This window comes from Zootoca vivipara, chromosome 11, assembly GCF_963506605.1.
Source record: "Zootoca vivipara chromosome 11, rZooViv1.1, whole genome shotgun sequence".
Lineage (NCBI taxonomy): Eukaryota > Metazoa > Chordata > Lepidosauria > Squamata > Lacertidae > Zootoca > Zootoca vivipara.
The window spans coordinates 4828593-4848676 of record NC_083286.1 but is presented as its reverse complement, the minus strand read 5'-3'; the positions used below and the strand labels follow the sequence as shown (position 1 = coordinate 4848676).

General features: G+C 45.0%; 1 protein-coding gene across 1 annotated transcript in view; it reads left to right on the top strand.

Moving 5' to 3' along the window:
* Window positions 1-7364: 7364 nt before the first annotated feature.
* Window positions 7365-20084, top strand: part of LOC118077036 (guanine nucleotide-binding protein G(q) subunit alpha) — a 90052-nt gene continuing 77332 nt past the window's right edge. Inside the window, exon 1 of the mRNA XM_035100329.2 lies at window positions 7365-7754. Within this exon, the coding sequence (XP_034956220.1) occupies window positions 7619-7754 (136 nt within the window). The 5' untranslated portion in view covers window positions 7365-7618. The remainder of the gene's footprint in view (window positions 7755-20084) is intronic.

Below are 20084 nucleotides of genomic sequence, written 5' to 3'. Positions count from 1 at the left end.
TCAGCCTACTTAAATATTTTGACTGCAATCCTAACTCCACTTAACTGAGAGCAAACCCCACTTAATTCAATAGAACTTACTTCTAAATATACAGTTAGCTCTTACATTACTTCATCATGAATTAAAAGTTAATAACAAAAAGGACAATGAAGAAGAATAACTGTAAAAATGTGTTATCTATCTATCTATCTATCTATCTATCTAAATGTAAACTGGCCATGTCCGTTAGTATCCACGTTTCACCAAAACTGCTTGACCGACTGCGTTCAAATTTTGACACAATGCCGCATGCGAATATGAGAGCAACCCCTTAGGGTTTTCAAAGACAGATGTCACACCTGTGCATGGTAAAACCCCCAAAACCCCATGTTTCAAAATACACCACTCAGACGAAAATGCATTCTGGGAAAAGAACCAGGTTGCAAACCAGCGCCCTCTAGCGGCGTCTACACTGGTACTGCACCTATAAAAGCTTCCCTCTCAACAGCACCTCGGCTCCCGTTTACATACTAGGCCAAAGCCTTTACAGACTAGGCTAAATGGAGGTACTGACTTGCCCGGTGGGGGTAGGGGGGACCAGTCACAGGGATGTGCCTGCGTAAACAGAACACACGTAAAACAGGGGGATTCTGAAGGTGAGAGGAGTCTGAAGGGGGACCCTGAGTCTCCATTTAACAGACCGATCCACAGCAAAGCATGGCAGGGCCAGCTAGTGTGTGTATATGTATATGTATATGTATATGTATATGTATATGTATATGTATATGTGTGTATATATATATATGAATCGCAGGAAGAGGGAGAACACTCTCCCAGAAATGGCTCCTTTTTACCCCCTCCCCCACAAAGTGCTGGCTCCACCCCTCTCTGGTTAGCTGTCTTGGTAGCCAATCAGAAAGAGGCTCTAGCCCTCTGGTGGAATTCTAAGGCACTGTATCACCAGACTCTGGCCTAGCTTACACAGCCCTTCAAGTCTGGGGTGGTCAATATAAGTAGACATTTTTTCAATCAGAAGCAAAGCTCAAATGGTGCCCCCTCTTTTAGGACTAATACAGTGGCACCTAATCATACATTGCCATTCAAAATCGAATTCCTGCCTTCATCTATCCCTCCCTCATGGTGCCACCTAAAGGAGGTCTCTTTTATCCTGCTGCATTGCAGGGTCAGCCTTTGATATCAGTAGATACTTGTCATAAAGTATTGCCATTTCCTGCCAGACGATTCTGATACTGTACTATTTAATCTTTGCAATATTAGTCATAGTGCAATTATTTCTAAAGTAAGGGCTTTTGGGAACTACAGGCACATTTGCAAACTACATGCACCCTGCTTTAACCAAGGACACAATGCAACCTAGTATATTGGCTTCAGCATAATGTTTCTTTCAAGCCTATTTTCAGTAAGGAAGGTGACCCTGTGGGTGACAGGGAAAGCCTCTATCTGTGCTCATGGCCCATGGGCACCATTGCTGCTGACTCCAATATGTTCAGAAAATAGTAAAGCAGACATGACACCAAGAGGAAGTTATTATATATGTCTCCATACTGAATTTGATACAGATAGATATATGACAATCAAAAACAGAATGTGAATGCAATTTAGTTTGGATAACATACCAGTAGAAGTGTTAGTGAGAAGTGTTAACTTGTAAAGTATGTTTAGAGTAAGCTCTCATGAAATGGCAGTGATTTAGAGTCTAAGACAAGGAAATCACAGTGACTATTATGTTGTATTTATTTAGCAGATTTTGATCCAGTCATTCAGTTGGTATGACAAAATATGCTAGATGAGAAAAGGCTAATGTGTTTTAAAATAAATAATAAGGGAAGCACAATAATAAACCCTAACTGCCTAGAAAATTGGAAAACTGAAAACAGAGTAGTGCCCCACCAGAGTTAGGAGGCTCAGTGATAAGGTTATCACCATATATGTGGGTTAATTAACAACTCATTTGAATCCAATTGCAATTGCTGCAGAATGATATTCTTGCAAAGAAGCTGGTAAAATGTGGACTGGACAAGATAACTGTTAGGTGAATTTGTAGCTCATTGACTGACCAAACATGAAGAGTGCTCAGTAACAGTTCTGTTATCCTGGCAAAATCTGGAAAGTGTGGTACCACAGGCTTCTATCTTTGGCCCATTATTCTTCATCATCTTTATAAACGACTTAGATGAAGGTATTGAGGGGATGCTCATCAAATTTGCAGATGACACCAATGCCACTGAAGACAGAATCAGGATTCAATATGACCTTAACAGATTGGACAACTGGGCCCAAACTAGCAAAATGAATGTCAATAGGGACAAATGTAAGGTTCTGCTCTTAGGAAGAATCAGATGGACAAATATATGATGGGAAACATCTGGTTTGCCAGTAGTACATGTGAAAAGGATCTAGGGGTTTTAGTAAGTGCTTGTTTTCTGGCAGCAGTACTGGCACCTTCAAAGATGGTCCAACTTACAGCCTGTCAGGGACTGGCCAGATAAGGAGGAGTGGTGGAGACCACCACCCAAGGAGGCTACTGGGCAGGAGGCAGATGAAGATAGTATGGACCCAGATTTGTAGTGGTGGCAAACAGGACACACCCCAGAAGAAGAAGAAAGCTGCAAAATAATGGAGGATGAGGAACAGGCACAAGCTAGCAGATGCTCTAGGCCTGAACAGAGACAGGAGTCAGAAGTAGTAGAAACAGTACAGCACACAGTTGACACCATGTCACATGAAAGCCTGGTAGAGCCTCCTCCTTCTCCTACAACCAGATGTTCCCTTTGTACCTTAGAGAAGAAAACCAAACAGAGACAGAAAGATTCCTTTGCTGGCCACCACAGGCAGCAGGAGGGATTTGGAAGCTAGCAAGTACTGCAAATGTGGTGGAGTGGGCACTCTGAACAAAGTCTCAAGATTGAGTGACCATATTTCATGGTCTCTGTATTTCTGTTGATTTAAATAAAAGAACTGGAAGAAGCTCTCTGACTCTGCGTCTCTGATTTCACTAGGAAGTTACCCAGTGAGCTCGTTATATAGCCCTCTCCCGCTGGGCTCCGAGCTGGGAGCTGGAGAGCAGGAAACCAGAGGCATTGTTTTGGGCTAAGTTGCTGCTTCTTCCTTACTCCAAGTCAACATGAATGGAGCCCCCAAAAGGCCTGGGAGGAGCCCATGGGCATAGCCAAGGGGGGCAGCTCCCCCCCAGATAAAGTAAAACAATAGAAATACTTAACTGACCAATCACATCTGTTCTCCTTCCCCAACAAAAGTCCTGCCCCCCCCCCAAAAAAATCCTGGCTACGCCCATGGAGGAAAGCTTCATGAGCACTGAGGAGGACCCCCTTTCCCGGCCCCCGCATTCCCCCCTATTGGGCTAGTGGCAGCGAGACGGCCTCCCCCATCCCAGCCCAATCGTCTCCTGCCTGCTTCACCTTGCCCAGCTTCGCCAATCCCGAGTGGCCCTGGTGCTAAGGTTAGCCTCTATTCTGCTTGGTCAGACCACACCTGGGTCCTGGTGACCAAGATGATTAAGAGTCTGGAAAGCAACCCTACGAGGAGCAGTTGACAGAGCTGGGTATGCTTAGTCTGGAAATGAGGAGACTGAGTAGAGATATGATAGCCATCTTCAAATATCTTAAGGGCTGGCACATCGAGGATGGAGAAAGCTTGTTTTCTTCTGCTCCGGAGGGTAGGACCTGAAACAATGGATTCAAGTTACAATAAAGGAGATTCTGACTAAATATCAGGAAAAACTTTCTGACAGTAAGAGCTGTTTGACAGTTGATCAGACACCTACAAGAGGTAGTGGACTTTCCTTCCTTGGAAGGTTTAAGCAGAGGTTGGATTGCCATCTATCACGTATGATCTAGTTGAGATTCCTGCATTGCAGGGGATTGGACTAGATGATACTTGGGATCCCTTCCAACTCTACAATTCTAGGATCCAATGATGTACAGAGGATTCAGTAAAGATAGCAATATAAAATACAGGATAACATTATTTTCCACTATAGTCTCCCATAGGTAGCTTGCCCAAAGGGAGACTAGTTTATTCATACTGCAGATTAATGGTATGAAATTCAGTCCAAAGAGAATGTCTTCCAGCACTTCTAGGGGAGTGGAAAAAAACAAATCCAGTGTGTGGCTTGTTTCACATATATGGCTAGTTATTATTGGAGATATCTCCATGGTTGTCATGGAGGCCATGAAGTCCCAAGCTGACCTTAAAGAGTCAGTCTTGGCAGAAATGGTGAGGTTGTTTCTTAACAAGCTCTTACAGGATAGTTGCCATCATTATACACTCATGTGAATCACACAAAAGAGCTGGATGTTTTTAAAATAAATTATATTGATGACGACAACAATTTATACAGAAACATTAGTGTACATAGTGGCTAAGTTACAAAGACATGGAACTTGCTTTCTAAAATAGACAATGAGAAAAATGACAGGGGAAGGGAAGGGAAGGGAAGAATGTGGGCAATGCAATGGATTCTGATGAGGATTTAGGGCAAAAGGTAGCTTTTGAGAAGGAAAGATCACGTACATGTTCACAATGGGAGTTGCGTGCATAGGGAAACACTTTCTTCTTGTTCTCATTCCAGAAAGCTAGTTGTAGATATTACTTTATTTTGGGGGACCAAGCTTAACTATGGCTAGGGTTGCCAACTGACCAGAGGAAGTAGAAGCCTTTGCTTGCTCTTCTGTTTTGAATAGCAGCTACAGAGATCAGTGTGAGAGGCATCACAGCATGAAGATAAACTATCAATTCATAATATCTGCACATTAAACTGCTGTTGAAGGTTCAAAGAGACAGGGTCAAAGGCTGGAACCCTAACGTTATATTTATGGTAGATGGAAAAAAACAGTATAAATGAATGAGTTTACTTCTCATCTTACTTATACCTTTGAGATACCCAGACTGATATATACCAGAATAAATAAGCCAACAAAAATAATAGGTATGGTTATTTAAATATTTGACACATTCGTCTCTGCAACACCCAGGCATAACCGTTATATATTTGTCTATAATGCCAAGCACATTTGGCTACTCCATGAGCACTAGTCTCACATTGCTCAAGTTACATATTTCAACCAACCACTATGTATTTTTTTAAATGGCACTGCCAATTGCCAAGTGGTAGGAACCTCTCCCTGCCCCCCCCCCCGCCCCCAAGACTGGTTTTCTGTACTTATTTACTTAGGTATAAGTCTCAATGAAATCCTCAGGATTTATGTGTGAATGTGCATTGGACTAGGTAGCACAATTTCGATAATAGCAATATCATCAATTGGTTTCTCTCATAGGGTTGCCAGCCCTTCAACCAGTAACTGTGCCTTTAAATGTAAATGGACCCCTGACCATTAGGTCCAGTCATGAGGACTCTGGGGTTGCGGCGCTCATCTCACGTTATTGGCCGAGGGAGCCGGCACACAGCTTCCAGGTCATGTGGCCAGCATGACTAAGCTGCTTCTGGCGAACCAGAGCAGCGCACGGAAACGCCGTTTACCTTCCCACTGTAGTGGTACCTATTTATCTACTTGCACTTTGACGTGCTTTCGAACTGCTAGGTTGACAGGAGCTGGGACCGAGCAACGGGAGCTCACCCCGTCGCAGGGATTCGAACCGCCGAACTTCTGATCAGCAAGCCCTAGGCTCAGTGGTTTAACCCACAGCGCCACCCACGTACTGTACATTTATTCTCCATGTTGTGAAAACAGTTCAAGCTGTTGTTAAAGCTAAAAGGGCAGGCTGGGCTGCAACCCTATTTTCAAAGGATGGTGTTTTGGCAAACAAGCGGTCCAGTCTCTGCCCAACGCCTTTGATTTCTTTGGGCTCAAGTCCAGAGGCGGCTGGTGGTAAAAGAGAGCAGGTAAGCCCTATCCCAACTGAGAACTTGGCAACCCTAACTCCCTGACAGTAATCTGAAGCTCTGACAGATGGTCCTGATGGGGGGAAATGGCACACACTCAAATTGTCTGGTTCAACTCTGCCATTTGGCAAGTGGAGGGATGCACACAAAATAAGCCCAATTCCTGCCCTGAAATATGATAAAATATGCTATTTCCTTAGTCCCAGGAAGTATGCCAATAGAAGTATCTTAATTCCTGTTGGGTATCTGGGAGCTGGGGCTAAGCCTCAGGCATAAGCCCCAGACATGAAGAAGTGTGCATGCACACGAAAGCTCATACCAATGACAAACTTAGTCTCCAAGGTGCTAGTGGAAGGAATTATTTTATTTCTTAGAGAGTGAGGTCGCCACCCCTTCATCTCAGCCTCTCATGGCCCCGCTTTTCCCCAACAGTGTCGTTGATCCAATGATCCTTCTAAAAATAAAGAGGTTCGCCATAAAATGTCATCTGGTGGAGCTGGCGGCGAAAGAAACAGACGAAGGTGGTGGTGGGGAGCCAATTAAAAACAATAGCAGCAGCCCTGCCCTAGAGGACCGATAAACCCAGACCGTGTTCCTCGCGGCCATTTCAGTAGCGGGGTGCGGTGGGGGAAACGGCTTGTTCCTCACTCTGTTATTGCTGCTGCGTTGCAGTATAAAGGCAGCGCAGTGGATCCGAAGGGTATTTTTTTATTACTTTCCTGGGATTTCATTTCGGGGCGGAGGGGAGCGTGGTACGCGCCGAGCAGCAAGCGAGAGAAAAGGTCCGCCATATTTCTGCCTTACCACGCCCGGGCAGCCGAGCCGCCCAAGTCAGGCTGGCGACACACACACATCGTGCAGGCAGGCACCACAGGCAGGCAGGCAGGCGGCGGCCTCCCTCCTCGTGCCCAAAAGCGACACCGAGAAAGGAAGAGCTGCTCCTCCCTGGCTAGACAGCGGCCAAAGCCGTCCTGCTGGGACCCGCCCCCCCCCTCAATCGAAGCGCAGGGAGCGGGGAGGGCGCCTCACTGCCGAGGAGCTTCGGAGAGCCCCCCGGAGGCTCCAGCGGGTTCCGGCCCTTGCCGACCCCGCCCCGCGTGGACAACCTCTCGGGCGGCTTCTCGGCTGAGGCTGGGGCGAGGGGCGGGCGCGGTGGGCGCCCGGGGGAGGCTCTGTAGCCCTTCGCTTTGCCAGCCGCAGGCGGGAAGGGCACGTCGGTCGGGGTGAGGCAGCTGAGAGGGGGTGCCATTGGGAGGAGGAAGAGGGGTGGACAAAGAGGGTGCTGCTGCTTCCCCACGACAGTCTTTTCCTTTCTGTGGGCAGCGCTCGCTCTTGCTGCCGCTGCTTCCCCGGCTGGATGTTCCCCCTGTTTGGTGCATGATTGGGAGAGGAGGCGGAGGAGGGGTGGGGAGCCGCGCGTGTATCCAGAGGCGGCGGCGAGGAAGGCTGCGCTCGCCGGCGGCCGGAGGGAGGGAGGGAGGGGAGGGGTGGGGGGCGCGTGGTGGATGTTTGTGAGCGCGCGTCTCCGCGTGTTAGCGGCGGCGGCGGCGAGGTCTCTGGCTGGGCTCGCCTTGCTGCTGCGCTGTTCCCGGGAGTGAGGCGGGGAGGCGGAGGCGGAGAGGCGGCGCAGCTCGGGAGCAGGAGCAGCAGCAGCAGCTGGGCTTTCTTCTTCTTGCGTTCGTGGCTTCGTGTCGCGGCGGGGTGTGCGTGTTTTCGGGGTGGGGGTGGGGGCTGTGCCTCAACCAGTTAGGAAGAATGACTCTGGAGTCCATCATGGCGTGCTGCCTGAGCGAGGAAGCCAAGGAAGCGCGCCGGATCAACGACGAGATCGAGAGGCAGCTCAAGCGGGACAAGCGGGACGCCCGCCGGGAGCTCAAGCTACTGCTGCTGGGTAAGTCTGGCCCGTCGGGGCCCTCAGTCAGCCCCATCCCTGGGCGGCTGCAGCTGCCCCCAATGCCTCCCCCCTCGCCGCTCCTCCTCCTCCTCCTCCATTGCTTTTTCCTCCCACACAGCAGCGGATGACGGCGTCTCTGTGCCTGCAGATCGGCGATCTACGCGGAGCCAGAGGAAATGCCCCCCACTTTGGGGTGTGTGCCTGAGACGCGGTGCTGCTGCATATATTTGGATTTATTGTTCTGTACCGTTGTGTGGTAAACCGGCCTGCTGCTTCTGCTGCTGCTGTGGGAAATCAGATCCTGGTGGTGGGGAAGGTGTGTGCAAGAGACGGGGGGGGAGGGAGAGAGAAGGAGACAAGCCAAAGTTCCCTCCCCCTTCCCTTTCCCAACGGGCGCTTTGCGAGCGTCCATCGATGATGCTCATTGGGGGTGATCATGGAGAAAAGGCGTGCGGCACCCCTTGGCTACCTTCCACATGCATGCCTGTCCCTCTCTCCCTGTGCAAATCAGACGCGTGTAGCGGGGCGAATGGCTACTTCTGGGTTCCTGGGGGTGGCTGCTTCGTGTGGAGTGGGCGAAAGGGAAGCCGGGGGTGCGGGTGGTTGAAGAATGGGGCGGGGGGAGCAGGAGAGAGACGGCGACTGAGATGGGTGGCAAATGCGTGTTTTTTGGGAGGGAGGGGGCGAGGGAAAGAACCTGTCAACAAAGCTGAAGGAAAATGAGGAGGGGAGCGGGAGGAGTTGCCTTCCAGGATTGATGTTGACAGCGCTTAACATCTGCATTGTTGGGAGCGTCCTCCGCCTTGGGGGCATGGAGTGACTCCACTCCCTGCCTGCCCCGTAGTTTTGCCTTTTGCTCCTAAAGAAAGGGTGGCCACACTTGGATGGTAGGTTGGCTTTAATTGCCTGGCTCTGCATCCACCCACATCTTGTGTGCCTGTGAATGGCTGGCTTTCCCTGTGGAGCTTCTGGCTTGACACAAAATGCGCTTAAAGCCAGATGAATTAGAATGATTTAGGAGGCAAAGTTTGAACGGGGATGTTTGATTTAAAATATCTCTTAACAGCCTTTGCCTTCCAAGTTGTCCAATTTGGCAGGTATGGGGAGGGCTTGCACCCTCTTGTCACAGCGCTCTTCGTCAGAAGATTCCAGGGCAGTATATAGAAGTATAATTGAAACTATTCAAGCAATATCTGTCCTGCTTCATGACTGTGAAAATCTGGACTGTTCTTGTTTTGTGGAACCGTAGCAGCACTGTTAGTTGAGAAGGCGTGGCGTTATAAAACTGGCTACCATGTGTGAAAAGCATGAATGGATTATTGCTTTATTGAAGCCCTTCTCTGCTTTATACGTAGAAGTAGCAATTAAATCTAGGATACAGCTTGTTTCAAGATTCAGTAAAATTGATTCGCAGTTAGGAAAACAATAAACTTTATAGTCAGTGATTGCATAGCCATGTACACATATCCATTTTGTTCTTATCTAATTTCTGTTGTGTGGTAGTGAATGTGAAGAAGAACATAGTTCTGAAAAGAAAAGGACCCTTACTTTTTTACCTCCATGTATTTGGGTTATTATTCAGTGCTTCATGGGAGGTGGGTTAGAAAATAATGTGGGTGGGTGTGCTGTTGTAAGGAGACTGAGTTATAATTTGAAAACATTTATAGCACATTGCTGCTATATTTGACTTACATATCATATAGTCTGGTTTAGGGATATGTTTATTTCCCATATCATGGATTATCGAGACTGCAATCCTAGATGAAGTTAGGCATGACCTGAAATTGGAGGAAATGTAGATTTTGAAAAGTGTGATCGAGGACACTACAAACATGTGGTTTACATATGCAAATAAATTAACCCATGGACATGCTATTTGTGAGAGAAAGCACGATTAGATCTTTGTAATAATTTGCTTACACAATTAATGATGATAGGTGGTTCAATATATAAATACTGTTATTTGTATTGTATTTCAGTGTTGGTGAACTTTAGGATTTTTTTGTTCCCATATTATCTATATAGCAGTGCAGTACTAGTTTAAAATGGGAATTTGTAGTAGTAGTATGGCTTATCTGAAAATTTGCATGGTTTGCCCAGTGTAAGTTTATTAAATATGAAAAATAGATGTCCTACAGTGAGAATATACTGCATAATTCTTTGAAAACATTAGTTTTCCTCTTTCTTACTTATGTCTAACTAACAGATGCACTGTTCACTGGATGCTCCTACTGAGCACTGCACTCTCTAAACAAGCTTTCCTGAAATGAATTGATCTACTGCAGGACTTGGTATATTTAGACCATTGTTAGCAAACTGGTGGTTTCACAAATGTAGTTGAAATCTATGACTATGATGTTTATCTATGACTAGCAAGTAGATTTAGCATTGAGCAATGCATTCATTCAAAGACAAATGGACCTCTCTGAGATTGATCGCCCTTTCTGTGAAAGTTAAGACAATAAGCCATCAAAGATGTGATAAATAACTTTTTCTTGCTGGATTTATTTTTGCAGCATCTGCAAACTTTCAGTAATATTTTGATAAAACTGAATTTGCTATTCAGAAACAATGAGACTTGCTTACATTTAAGTAAATATTTTTAGGATTGAGGTGTCAGACTGATCAGAAGCATTCATACCTCCAGCTCCAAGTAAATTTGTTTGGTATTGAAGAGTTAGCTCAAAATACAGTGATGTCTTTTGTTTACTGCATTTTGTCCGAAACCTTTGGCTTCTATAGCTGTTTTATTGCCAGTTCCACCTTTTTAAAAAATATATCTATATCAGTGGTATATCTTTAAATGCTTCTAATATTTTCTGTTATGGTTTATTTATTAAATTTCTATGGTTCCCTTCATCTGAGGACCACAGGCAGTTTACAATATAAAACACAAAAAATACATGTCATAGTAATAAACAATAACAACACGCCAACACCCCTTTCACAGTTTAAAAGGCCATAGAAGTCCTGGGACAAGAGGAATCTTTTTGCCTGGCACCTCAAGGTATGTAACAAAGGTGCCAGGAAACCCTCCCTGGGGAGAGCATTCCACAAGTGAGGAGCCACTGCAGAAAAGGCCCATCCTTGTGTTGCTGCCCTCCGGACCTTTTGCGAAGGAGCAGCGTTGGAACTTAGGCAGGCACATTTTGCACCCGACTACCAGCTACTTGCGACCAAGTGAAGATGCTTGGGTGCCAGGATGGCAGCTGACATCTCCACCGTCTGGCTGGCACACAGCACACTCTTTCTCCGCCACATCCTGTATGCCGCCCCATGGGCATAGCCAGGATTTTTGTTGGGGGGGGGGCAGAACCTCAGTTTGCTATGCATTTTTATTGATTGGGGGGCAGCTGCCACTCCCTGCTCCCCCTTGGCTGCACCCATATGCCACCCTCCATCTCCTGCCCTGGCTTTGCAGGTGGCACCAAACCCCATAAATTGCCTACCCTCTGAGTCACTCTCCTGGCCCCTTGTCTCCTCCACACACACTTCAGGGCCCTATTAGTCCCTGGCAGATGATCATAGAATCATAGAGTTGGAAGAGACCCCAAGGGCCATCCAGTCCAATCCCCTGCCAAGCAGGAAACACCATCAAAGCATTCCTGACAGATGGCTGTCAAGCCTCCGCTTAAAGACCTCCAAAGAAGGAGACTCCACCACACTCCTTGGCAGCAAATTCCACTGTCAAATAGCTCTTACTGTCAGGAAGTTCTTCCTAATGTTTAGGTGGAATCTTCTTTCTTGTAGCTTGAATCCATTGCTCCGTGTCCGCTTCTCTGGAGCAGCAGAAAACAACCTTTCTCCCTCCTCTATATGGCATCCTTTTATATATTTGAACATGGCTATCATGATGGTCACAGGTTTGGGGTTGGTTTATGTGGGTAGAGGTGATCCTTGAACTATTGTGGTCCTGAGTCGTTTAAGGCTTTATAGGTCAAAACCAGAAACTAATTGGCAGCCAGTGCAATCGGGCCAAGATAGTCATGACATGCTCAAAGTGTCTTGTCCCAGTGAGCAATTTGGCCACTGAATTCTGCATCTAATGACTAACATTAGATGTTGACAGGGCTCAATTTTCACTGCAATGACATTTCTCTCTCTCTCTCTCTGGATTATCATTCTGCAAATAAAAAAGGCTCTACAGTTTTTCATATTGCATAGCAAGTCTTGTGCATGTTATATTCAAATTGTAATTTTCCTTCATGAAAATAATAAAATGGATCACTTTCTCATAGTCTCTCATATATTGTCATTTAAAAAATTTTCTTCCAGTCTCCATATATTCTCAAATTATAAGGAAAAGGGTAAGAATGAATGCATAAACCTCAGCCCCACCCCCACCCAAATTCTAGGCAAATAATGACATAACCATTCAAAAATAATAACTAAGGGGTTATCACAAAATAAAAGGGAATGTGGTCCTCTGATTCAAGCAGAACCAGCCATTCTCTTTACAAAGGGCCAGTTCATCCCACCATTTCTTGGTAGCTAATTTACCGTAATTTTCTGTCTTTAAGATGCCCCCATATAAGACCCCCCTATCTTTGGGGACTCAATTATAAGAAAATGAGGGGCGATGGCCCAAAGTTGAGGTCCCCCCCCCAGCTGCAGGCAGGAAACACTTCCTAGATCAGGTATAGACAACCTTGGCTCTCCAGATGTTTTGGAACTGCAACTCCCATGATCCCTAGCTAACAGGGCCAGTGGTCAGGGATCATGGGAGTTGTATTTCCAAAACATCTGGAGAGCCAAGGTTGCCTATACCTGACCTAGGGAGTGTTTCTTGCCTGCAGCGGCATCGGAGGAAGTTGCGCTCCCGCCAGCCAGCTGGCTGGTGGGTGTGCCACTTGTCCCCCCCCCCCATGCCACTATCCCTGTATTGGACGACCCCAGTTTTTTGACACTATTTTTGAGCCAAAAAACCTTATCTAATACACAGAAAAATATGGTACATGCTGCTGTTCAAAGTTAGTTTGCGGTAAACCTTCTAAATAATTTTATCTGAATAACTAAGTAAAATCAGTGACTAGAAGAGAAGAGAATTACAACAAAATGTCAGCCTTAATTTGTGTATATTTCCAATGGGTAATGCTTCTGTCAAGTGCTAGAATGTACTGAAACATCATCTTGTAATGGTTCTCTCTTACCTGATCTAAAAGGAAGATATTTAGTGCATATTGATGGTCAAACACAATTATGTAATTGTTGTTGTCTACATTTACTCCCATATTTCCTTAAACAATTTGTCTTCTGTATCTTCCAGAGTTGTTAATAGCTGGTAAATTTTGAACAATAACATCCTCAGCAGGAGTCCCCCCCCCCAATAAATGTTAAGATTAAAATAGGAGTAGGGGGTCATAGTTCCGTTACTGAGAATTTGCAGAACAGAATTCTTCAGTTGAAAACACTAGTATCATTGGGATACACTATTTAATTTCCTTTATCACTGTTTGAGCTAGAAACTTCTGGTTTTGAATGACCTCTTTGAACTAAATAGCACCATACTATGTCAAATTAGCTGTATTTCCACCAATTGCCTTTGTGTTCTGCTTGTAAGCTTCCCTTAGGCGTCTGGTTGGTCACTGGGGGAAACAGGATGCTGGACTGCAGGGACCTTTGGTCTGATCCAGTGCAGCTCCTCTCATGTACAAAATACTTCGTAAATTATTGTGGTAGTGAAATAGGAATGTCTTTGCCACTTAGTCCTAATTTCTATTTCTCTTTGGATATTTATCCGACTGAAGGGTATATATTCTATTCCTATGTAGAAACTAGATTTCTTGCCTGTTCCTATAGTATGTGTGGAATTTGGTCTTTTAAACCAGCAGTTATAGTTGCATAGGGTGGCATTCAGTTAAGGTTTTACTCAGAGTATAGACCAGGCATCCCCAAACTGCGGCCCTCCAGATGTTTTGGCCTACAACTCCCATGATCCGTAGCTAACAGGAACAGTAGATGTTGGGAATTGTAGTCCAAAACATCTGGAGGGCCGAAGTTTGGGGATGCCTGGTATAGACCCACTGAAATTAATGAATATGGCCATAAATTAGGCCCAACAATTGCAGTAGGTCTGCTCTAAGTAAAACTTAGTTTAAGAGGGGAAAAGTTAGAAAAAAAATGGACAATAATTATGGTAAGTGTCATAACTTGGCAGTTTCAATTCTACAACATTTCAACCAAACTGCTGTTTGGTTTACCTTTTCATTTTGTGATTTGAATAGGTGCTGCTGAGCTTTTGGTAGCCAGAGATACAAGTTGGGAAGCACAGTATGCAAGGAATTTACATGCAACCCATGTGGAAATATATGGGAATTGCCCATAGGTTTCATGGTGTTTGGGCAGAAGGAGTTGTTGTTAGACATTTTGCCTCTGGGTGAAAAACTCATTTGGCACCTGGATCACCATGTCAGGCATGACCTGAACTGGGTCATTCTTCACAATTTGCCTAGGATATGAATGTACCCTGTTTCCCCTATTTTAAGACGTAGTCATAAAACAAGCCATAGCAGGATTTTTAAGCATTCAAGGAATATAAACCATACCCCCAAAATAAGACATAGTGATAGGCGCAGCAGCAATGCCAGCCGCAGCAGAAATTAAGACATCCCCTGAAAATAAGCCATAGTGGGTTGTTGTTTTTTTGAGGAAAAATAAATATAAGACGGTGTCTTATTTACGGAGAACCACGGTATGTAGTAAATGTCAAGGCACAGTTGATTGGTAGATTAACACTTTTTACATAAGCCGCACCTCTCTGGCCCTAATCATTGCATCGCTTTATACAGGGGTACCTCGTGTTGTGAACCACCCCCCTTACAAATTCCTTGGGTTATGAGCTCTGCTAACCCGGAAGTAGGTGCCTCTTTTTGCGAACTTTGCCCCGGGATGCGAGCGGAAATCGCGGTGCGGTAGCAGCGGGAGGCGCCATTAGCAGAAGCGTGCCTCATGTTATGAGCAGTTTCAGGTTACAAACGGACCTCCGGAACAGATTCAGTTCGTAACTGGGGGTACCACTGTATACAGAAAATAGTGGCACACTTTAGAAGTATGAAATCATTTGGGGTGACTAACTGGGAGCTGCGAAATTGTATAGCAGTTTATATGTGGGGAATATAATAGATTTGGTAATAACTTCTTTCATTTTGGGTTTCTGCACAGAAAACCGCCATTATATCTTCACAATTGAATACCCCAACATTGTGTAGCAATTGTGAGATCCTTCATGGATAGTGCTCTCATCTCTCTTCCTCGCAATTTTCCCTTCTTGCTGACTGTTGGGAACAGATAAGCAGTGTTAGAAACCCAGATACATAAGCTAGGCCCCAAATGGCTCCTTAAACCAAGGTTACAGCTGCCAAAACAGAATGTCTAGTTGCCATTTGGGGGTAAGAGGGCTCTAAAGTCTTATTTTCCAAATGGCGGGCTGACTGTGATTGATTATCAGTTAAAAATCAGGCTAGTTCAGATGACAACCTTGAACTAGGTTAAGAACTTTGAGAATTTTAAGAAGAAAAGTCATTTGATCCATGGACACTCTACATATATATTGGCCTATTCCTACTTTTTTTTTCCTTAATGCTGTTGCTCAGGCTGCACAGAAAAAGCATTTTGGTTCCTGAAATTCATTCCAATTGTGCAGATAAAATATAACTGATCAAATTCTGCAGGATGTGTTGCTAGTCTGTGAAGAGAGTCCAGATCCAATGACCCCCAGGCATGTACCTCCAGGTGGTGGAAATGTCAGGAGCCATCCTGGCACCCAGGCATCTTCACTTGGTTGCAAATGGTCAATAGCCAGGTGCAACATGCTCGTGGTGCCTGGCTAATTTCGAACACTGCAGACATGGTTTATAATATGAATGAATGAAAGCAATGTTATCACAGTATTAATTCATCCATCCTTCTTGACCTCATCACCAGAAGAAAGAAAATAGGAAGTTTTCACATTAAAAGTTGTGAAGGAATTGTTGTGAAGTTAAAAGGCGCATTAGGGAATGTGAACAGAACATGAAGCAGCAGAAATTAAATTAAGAATAAGAAAAGCCCCCCCCCCAAAAAAAACCTTTCTCCTATGATGGTAATTTATGAATTGGGGGAAACTTGCTGTTTGTTGGAATATGGGCATTGGCCATGGTGTAATCTGTGATCATAAAATTTCTGTGAGCTCTGAACTTTCAAGCAATATGTGTGTCAGGCCTCACTAAGTGTCTTAAAATGGTGTCTGTATAGTGTTTGTGTTGAAAATTCTGTATGCAGATACTCTCTTTTCTGTAATAAATGTTAGAAAGCTACTGTCACTTAAAACAACCAGAGATTTCAAAAATACAAATCAGATTTTGTTTCTAGCTCAGAATCTGCCTTCAGGGCCAAATTTCACTCCTGTATAGCAGTGCATGTGGATTAGAGGCTGACTATATTAGGCTTTAGGACTCTGAACCAGAGAGAGAGAAATCCCTGTTATATTCAGATTAACAGAGTTCTGATTTAAAAGAACAGACAGACATGAAAAAGTGACAGAAACTATATACTTTGATGCCATGGCGGTGAGCAAGCATCACCTAATATTTTCCACTGAGATTTATTTCATTTTAATAAGAATTTAATCATGCCGCTCAGTTTTATTTTGAAAAAGAGTACACTTTAAACAAATACTTTTAACATAACAAAGATTTTATTTTTTATATTCTAGGCTCTATCACCTTGGTATTCTTGCTATAAACATAGCATTTATAATTTCCTATTAAAGGCAGGAGCTATTTAAGTATTACATTAAGGTGCTTTCATTGTGAAAAAAGTGAATGGCAAATATCCACTGAACATTAAATTTAAATCAGATAAACCTTAGGTTTTCCGGCAATTACATGCTTAATATCTGGAAAAGTCAGTAGTTTGGAGGTTAGTCTTTGCAGGTTTAGTAAACCGTTTTATGGGATAGCTGTTTACTGCCTCTCTGGGCTCCTTTGGGAGGAAGGTTGGAATATAAATGTAATAAATAAATACACACATACCTTCATGGTTCCTCTGCATTTGATACTAAATTCCCATGTTGTTTTTTGCAGCATGTGCTTGAGTATACACATGTAAACAACAACAACAACAACAACAACAACAACAACTTATTTGTACCCCACCCATCTGACTGGGTTGCCCCAGCCATTCTGGGGGGCTTCCAGCAGAATATAAAACGATAAGAAAACACCAAATGTTAAAAACTTCCCGATACAGGGCTGCCTTCAGAAGTCTTCTAAAAGTTGTGTCATTCTTTATCTCCTTGACATCTGAAAGGAGGGCGTTCCACAGAGAGGGTGCTACCGCTGAGAAGGTCCTCTATCTGGTTTCATCTTACACCCATCTTCCTTTTTAAAGAGGCAATTCTTTGGCGCCTTAAAAACACCTTTTGGAATATGCCAGTGATGGGCAACCTTTTGAGCTTGGTGTGTCAAAATTCACCAAAAAACCAAGCATAACTCGGGTGGTGTGTCACTTCAAGAAAGAAAAAAACATAATTTCATGATATTTATAGTTTAAATAACAAAAATGTATAATTGTCTGGGGCTGGACAAACAAACAAACAATGTTGCAGGTTCAATCCTCAGCGTCCCTGGAGTGATCAGAAGTAGGGGTGGCTGCTCTTAAAACTTGCCCTGTGCTCTCTCTAATGCCCTGTTCTGTGTCAAATGAACCACAAGATGCCTGGGGTTGTTTTGTTGTTGTTCACTCTCTAATGTAAATTTTTGATGGTACTTTAACCAATAAAACACACACTTTTATAAACAAAACAAAACACAACAGCAACTGTCACTTCCTACCATACTGCAACGGGGGCTATCCATCGAACAGGGTTAGCGGGGGGCTCCTGCAGTCTCCCTGAGTGTAAGCAGGAGAGGGAGATGTGGACCTAATCGCCACCCCCACCCCATGCCACCCCAAGAGAAAGTGCAGGCAAATGACAGGCGCAGAAACACCCATCACCTCTGTGCATTTGGTTGCCCTCCAGGCGGCGCAATGGGGAAGCCTGGGCTGTCTGCGCCCAATCCACATTGCTGAACCAGCTGGGCACAGAATGAGCCGGCTGTGCTCTGCAGGAGCGGCTGCCGCCTGGCCATTTGCGCACCTGCCCTCTCCAGCTGCGAGGACGGAAGCGCGGGCAGAGGCTGAAGCTCCCTCGGCAATGCGGCAGGGCGCGAGCTACACTCCACGAGGAGAGAAAGTGTGCGCAATCTGTGGCCACAGCCCACTCGTGGGCTCCTTTCTCTCGCGGCGGCCAGGCGAGGAGGAATGCGTGGGCATCCTGACTGGGAGCAAGCTGCTCTCTCCGGACAACACCTGGCTCATGATTAGTCCCGTCAGGGAATCTCCTGCGAGCCTTCTGGGCGAAGGCAAAGCTGCTGGAGAAGGCAGGCTTGCCTCCTCCTCAGCCGCCTGAAACTCTGGCCTTCCTCGCTGTCTTTTCTGCGATTGGTTCAGGGCCGCTCCATCCCGCCCCGTCTGGCCTGCCCCGTCGAGGGGGCTGGGTCAAGCCAAGTCTCATTGAGGTGGAGATATGTAGGCAAAGCTCTGGGCTGTGGCGGCTGGACGGGAGCTTTGCGGCTGGGAAAGAACAGGATGTGTGAACAGGATGCTGTACTATATGGGCCATTGGCCTGATCTAGCAGGCTCCTATGCTGTCTCCTGTCTACCTTGGTGGAATTTAACCTGGTACACGATTCAGTATGGCCAGGCTTTCATCTCTGTGAGAATTTTCTAGACCTTGTAGCTATGGAGGGAACTAGGGAACAAACTGCTTTCTGAGGTCTGCCTGAAAAGTGGCAGAAATGAAACCTCAGTTGCACAGGGGAAAGGTTATTTCTGCAGTGCACTACCACATACTTGCCTCTACTACCTGCCCTTACCGTTCATGCCCTTCATATTTCATTGGGACATGAAAAATGGAACAGTTATGATTTGTGCATATGCATTGTTGTCTATAAGCATAGCGCACAGTGTTATAGTTCAGATATATAAGTAATGTTAGAAATTACAGGTGCCAGGTGCATTTTGTGACTGGTGCAGGTCCAGTTGCAACCACATGGAGATCTCTGGATGCCAGGTTGGTGACTGCAGAAGAGCTCATTTATTGCATTTAGATACCACCTTTTCCTCCAAGAAGTACATGGCTCACCCCCTCCTCAGTTAATCCCTACATCTTTAGTTAGTTTGAACAGAAATGAAGCTTCAGTCTGAATGGATTTGAAATTTGTGCCCTGTGATGATTTTTATCTGAATGCTTTTTCATTGATATTCTGTACTTCAACGTCTGTTTTAAGATGCATTGTAAAAATGCAGGCATTTTTCTGTGCACTCAACAATGTTAAATTTCAAATAAATATAGTACAGCATCAGAATGCTCTATAGCAGTGTTTCTCAACCTTGGGTCCCCAGCTGTTGCTGGACTACAATTCCCATCATCCCTAGCTGGCAAGACCAGTAGTCAAGAGTGATGGGAGATGTAGGTCCAACAACAGCTGGGGACCCAAGGTTGAAAAACACTGCTCTATAGGGTACATTAGTAGGCTATGGGTCATCATTTCAGTGGCTGAGATGCCTCATTCTCATGCTTTGCAGTATGTCTGCGCTCCTTGCCAGGAGCTTAGTATGAAGCAAGCTATTTTACTGTAGTATTGCATAAAGAAATAGTGTGTATATTTTACCTAATCAGCAAAGGGGGCAGACTGGGGTGGGGGTAGCCTGGACATTGGGTGAGAAATATGCACATGAGTTAGGAACTGCTCTTTCCTCTTTCCCCCCATCTACTCTGTTGGTATTTCTGTCATGGCGATGGGGGAACCTCTTAAGGCCTCCAGTTTGCAATCTCAGCAACAATTTTCTTTTTTATGCAGTGAGAATAGAAGAATAGAACACTTAAAGCTATTCCCACATTTCTGGGTAAATGGGTGTCAGCCAGGAAGTCAAACAAAGGTTTCCTTAGGGTGACTACTGACTTACAAGGCCAAAATGAATTTGAGCACAAAAAGTTGGAAGGATGCCATAATACCTCAATTTGTTTTTGTTCTAACCTCTCCAACTTGGGGTGGGGGTTGAAAAATGCCCAAAATACGCAACTCCTTCTAACTCAACCACATTTCCCTTTGGCAGAGACTTCCATGTGCAGCTTTAGATTTAGGTTTGTTTGTTGAAAAATGAAAAGCTGGTTTCAGTGGAATTGTTTCATGAGAACTGGAAGTGGTGCTAATGTGGAGATGATAAAGTCAAGTAGTGGAAATGGAGATCTTCTGGTGGTGCTGATAATGGAATATTCAAGAACCTCACATTATTCAGATAATT